Source organism: Aptenodytes forsteri, unplaced genomic scaffold (assembly GCF_000699145.1).
Source record: "Aptenodytes forsteri isolate BGI_AS27 unplaced genomic scaffold, ASM69914v1 Scaffold86, whole genome shotgun sequence".
In the NCBI taxonomy this organism is placed as follows: domain Eukaryota; kingdom Metazoa; phylum Chordata; class Aves; order Sphenisciformes; family Spheniscidae; genus Aptenodytes; species Aptenodytes forsteri.
This window is the reverse complement of record NW_008795715.1, coordinates 1,113,406-1,118,553: the sequence shown is the minus strand read 5'-3', so window position 1 is coordinate 1,118,553 and position 5,148 is coordinate 1,113,406. Positions and strand designations below refer to the sequence as shown.

General features: G+C 38.7%; 1 protein-coding gene across 1 annotated transcript; it reads right to left on the bottom strand.

The window, feature by feature from the left end:
* Nucleotides 1-312: 312 nt before the first annotated feature.
* On the bottom strand, nt 313-1,602 carry KCNJ16 (potassium voltage-gated channel subfamily J member 16). The gene has a single exon (XM_009283487.1). It carries the CDS (start codon nt 1,600-1,602, stop codon nt 313-315), a length of 1,290 nt encoding a protein of 429 aa, XP_009281762.1.
* Between the last annotated feature and the right edge of the window lie 3,546 nt (nt 1,603-5,148).

Here is a 5,148-nt window from a genome sequence, read left to right as displayed (position 1 = left end):
AGATCATTATCTATCTCTGGGTATGTCCAACATTGGTCCCTGCAGGATAATAAAGTTTACAGTAAGTTTGCTCTAGTACAGTAGCTGTCTAGTCAGCCCAAATGTAAGCCGTTTTCTTGTGCCAATGCTAATCTGTTACTGATACCCACGCTAACCAGTATGAAGCTCCTTCTAGCAGCTCAGCAATGTATTACAATGTGGGCATGCTGTCAGCGAGGTTTATAATATAAATACTTGTGCATGTGTTCAGTTTATATTCTAAAAGCTATGCTGGGAGAATTTGTTGGAAGTGATTTTAATTGCAGTAAAAAGCTAGATTTGGGACTCTATTGGTAACCTACTTAAGGTCACAGATGCTTTCTGATAAGAAACTTCTCCAGAATGCTGATTGACAGCTGTCACTGTATCTTCTGGATCTTCACAACTGGTGATGAGAGCAACTGCACTAAATGACTTTTGGTTAGTACTAAATGACTTGATCTCCAGTGCTGATGTCTCTGCTTCTTTTTCCCGTGTCTTCTCAGTTCGGTTCCATTCTTGCTCCTTCCGATCCAGTTGCATGGCACTGCAGTGAGGAGCATAAACTTCTGTGGTTTCTTCAAACTGTAAGCAATCCACCTTATAGTATTTTTTCTTTACGTGTAAGACATCATTAAACCTATGGCCCCAAAGAATCTCTCTGGGGACATATGAGCTTCTTGACTGATGTGAAGTTCCTGTTGAATCACCTGTGTAGACAAATGTGACCAAGATTTCAAAGTTGTCCTTGGCCAGAGCTTTGCGGTCTAGGCCATACAAGGGGCTCTCACTATCAATTTCATGTACGACTGTCACTGGCGTAACAAGTATGATCTGGTCATTTAGCAACTTCAAGTCTTTGTATTCCATCGTCATTCTCCCTTCCTTGTCTTCTTTGTAGCGCAGAAGCTGAGCTCGTACAGAGCCCTCAACCATGTGATTTGGCCGGAAATCACCAATGCGCCACATCAGGCAAAATTTATCATCCCTTAAGCCTACTACAGCATAGTAGCTAAAACGAATGGTTTGAGCTCTTTTTCGAGCTGTGGCCATTTTAGCCAAGGCTGCTCCAATTATGAAGGTGTCAATAATGCAGCTTAATACTGACTGTAGGATAACCATGAGGATTGCAACAGAGCACTCTTCTGTAACACAGCGGTAACCATAACCAATGGTTGTTTGGGTTTCAAGGGAGAATAGGAATGCTCCTGTGAAGCTATGGACATTTGCAACACAGGGGGTTATTTCCTCATCGTTGAATAAATCTCCGTGTTGGATTGCTATCAGCCAGAAGACTAGTCCAAAGAACAACCATGAAAGAACATAGGACAATGAGAATATCACAAACATATGGCGCCACTTGATGTCCACCAGTGTGGTAAATATGTCCACTACGTAGCTCTCCCATTCCCCAAAGATGTGTTTGAAGTACACATTGCAGCTGCCATCCTTGTGGAGAAATCGCTTCTGCAACCTTTTCATCCCCATTTCAGGGCTTTCTTGACACGCGCCTTGGTAACTGATCTTATTTCCCTGTATGTTTACAGGCCTATAGCAACCACTCTGTTCAGGCATCTTTCTCATATCTGCCTCGTGGCATCAGTTTACAGAACACACTTGTGGTCCCAGGGGCTATTTGTTTTCTTTGTTCATTGGAAATCTATGAAATAAAAGAAAAAGTTTATTTTTGTTTTAATTTCCTACGCCAGAACTCTGTAACGTCAAATCTAAACACATTCACTCTGTGGCCATCGTGAGCAATTTTCTGAAGAGTACAGACTCTGACATTCATTACACAACATAGCTCAAAAACTTAGGCCTGGAAATATGAGGCAGCTAGAAATTCAACCAGTTAGAAATGTCCATATCAATCCTAAAATTTGGTATGTAGAAGAAAACAGAAATCAAAAACCTTTGTGGTGACCCCACTGTGAGTATCTCTTCTAATGTTCTGGTGAAGTAACATTCAAATCAGGATGGGCTCTCATGAACGGTCACAGGAATGGCATGAACCCTCTTAAAGTTAGCCAAATATTTGAGGTAGTTAATTATTTGTTTGTTGCGTATTGCATGCATGTTTTCCTCCATTAGAAGAAATGCCTAGGAAAACACCCTCATTTAGACATAAGACTTCAGTAGCATGGGCAGGCAAGTTCAGTGCTAATGTGTTTTAACCAGAAAATGTATCAACCACACAATCATTCATCATTATTTGTGTTTCAGTATTGCCCAGAAAAACCTGGTCATGGAATTGAACTTCACTGGGCTAGTGCTACAGAGACATATTTGTTCAATTTGTAGAAAAGTATTTACATTTCAAATGAAAAAGAAACCTCTCTGAGGTCCTGGAAACCCTCACAAATCATTCCTTAAAACAAAAAAGAAATCCGGCTGCCAAAAAGTATTTAAATATTTATTAATGAGTTTGAAACAAACATGCAGTATGTTAATAAAATTTGTGGATGACACAAATTTAGGAAGTGATGTGAATTAGGAGATTCCTCTGTCAGATCAGAGAAAAAATGGATGTCTTTGCAGATTGCAACCATATGAACTTCAGCAGTACGAAGTGCTAGGCTATACGTTTAGTGACTAATAACAAGAACTTATGTTAGAAACGGAGACCTCATCAACTGGAATCCAATAAAAAAGGAAAGACTTAGCTGAAGTAATCAGTTACAGGATGCTTATGAATTACTTGTAGGATACAGCACTGAAAAAGGCAAATGCCTTTTCCTGCAGGTCTCCAGCTCATTCTACCATATCCCAACCGCTAACACACAAAACACTGACAAGTCAGAAGTGATAGGGTACACAGCTAGATTAATTCAAAATTTTTGCCAGATGTCATGCTTCTAACTGATATTTCTGAAGAAAAAAAGCTAATATTTTTGAGGAAAAGCTGTCATTATTCTTCCAAAAATTGTAAGTTTTCAATGGAAAAATGACATTTCCCATTTTCAAGCTGGTTTCAGCTGAAAAAGGTTCAGATGTAGGTTTACAATGAAGCCAACATATTCATGGAAAATGAGTTTTAAAAAAAGTTTCCTAGTGGTAGTCTTTTTCCTCAGCTCTTCATTCACTTTGCCTCAGTATAAATGACTGCACACACTTCAAGGCAGAAGAGAGTCAGGCCCATAGAGTGTAATATATGTTGGATGGACTAGATTAACAGACCGAGAACTCTTCTCCCATCCAAGGAACAATGACAAGCATGCATAGACACTATTCCAAAAACACTTAAAAGCCAAACATAGTTTCCATTTCTTTTTTCTTTTCTTTTTTTTTTTTTCAGTACAGAAATGAATGTGACATATGGTGTCGTAGCCTCAGAATGTGGCCTTCATTAAAAAACACAACATTAATGTTTCCAAAAATACTTCTTGGAATACAGTCTTTGGAAACATTCATATGACTTGCTTTACTCATAGCTTTAAACAAACAGTGCAGCCTAGTCTATTGAAGACTCTTGACCTAACATTTTATAAGTCATATTTAACAACAAGCAAAAACTGGAAACTGTTATTTTTTTAAGAACCTCATAATGTGAGGTGTGAAAATGAAGCAAATTGTAATCAGGAGCCAATATAATCTTAAATAAAAAACATACTTAGGCTTATACTGGTTTTCTTATTGACTGATTCAAACTAGAGTTCCTTGAAAATACTCACAAACATCCTGGGACTCTAAAAGGGACTAAACAGTTCATGAATCAAAGACTACTGAGTTGATTCCACTCTCTGCTGTTGCCATCAGCAAATCATCATATTGCAAAAATGGTGTTTTGCTGGCACCATCTTTAGATTTTGTTGGTGCTGGCAAGAACCATGGACTGTCACACATGCAGCTATGTGGCAAAGTCCACTCTGATTTTACGGTAGCCTGTCACACACAGGAGACAACTTTGATTGTGAAGCATCTTGCATTAGGAACTCTGACTCTACTTAGGGTCTCTCCTAAGTACAGGTTGTAGTAATATATATATATGCTCATGGATGTCTATGATGGGGTTTTAACTGGTTTAAATGAAGCCATGTAGTAAGATGCTAGCTTGGATTTTGCAAAACAATCAAAAGTATGTCTGTAATAAGAAAGGGAACGTGATGCAGAGCTTCCTAAACCAGAAGCAAATAATCTAGCCCTGAAGCTGGATGGAGTAAAAAAGAACCAGTGCAGAGCAACACTAACAGACATATATTGCTCTCAGGATCTGAGTTAATCTTTCTCCATCGTGTTGAAAATTGGATTGCTCAGAGCCATTTGGCATTGCACAGTGGAGACGTGCCCCAGATGACCTAAAATCCCAAATGTGCTTGAAAGTCTTAGGAAATAGCCTCCTCAGACACTCAAAAACATCTAAAAATGTTGCCCAGTATTTTGGGTGTGCTTAAAGGTAAGCCAAATCGGAACTTTTCCAGGCTACCTCTTGAAGTCTCTCGAGTGCAATAATAATCATGCATCATAATTAATAACTCTTTTATATTGTCTGATGTTGCTCAGAACATTTAAGTCTAAAGAAACATCCTTCAATGTTTCTGAATTATGTAAGTCTGTATTACGATCTGTACTTCATTCATGGGGACACTTTTAAACAGGCACGTGATTTTCCTATTCCAAATTAGAGGCAGTGAGGCTGTGAAGCCAGATGTTCATCGCTCACTCTACTGAGACATGCTGCCTTTTGCAGAACAGTCTGAAGACTATTATTATTACCAAATTTTAAAAGGGAGAAGACCACAGACTCACAACCAGACTTACGAACTTAAATCTTAGAGCCATTTCAAAAATCTTATTTTTCAAAACAGAAATATTTTACACATCCCTAAGAAAGCCATATGAATTACATTAAAGGTCCTACTACCTGGTAAAAATTAACAAAGGGGATGGGGGAGGATTTAAAAACATTTTCTACTCACTAAAGCTCATGGATCGGTTGCTGCAAATGATTCTCAGATGTTGCCAGGAAGCGTTTTCACCTTCCTCTAACACACAAACCCTCACCCTTTTTGTCTTGCTTTTACTTTTTGTGAGGTTTTCTCCTTTATTTCTGGGCATGTTTGTACACATCATGAGCCTCCTCTTGCATACTGTTCCATTGTTCAGAGGAGGAAGTGTGTTGAAATTTGCAGT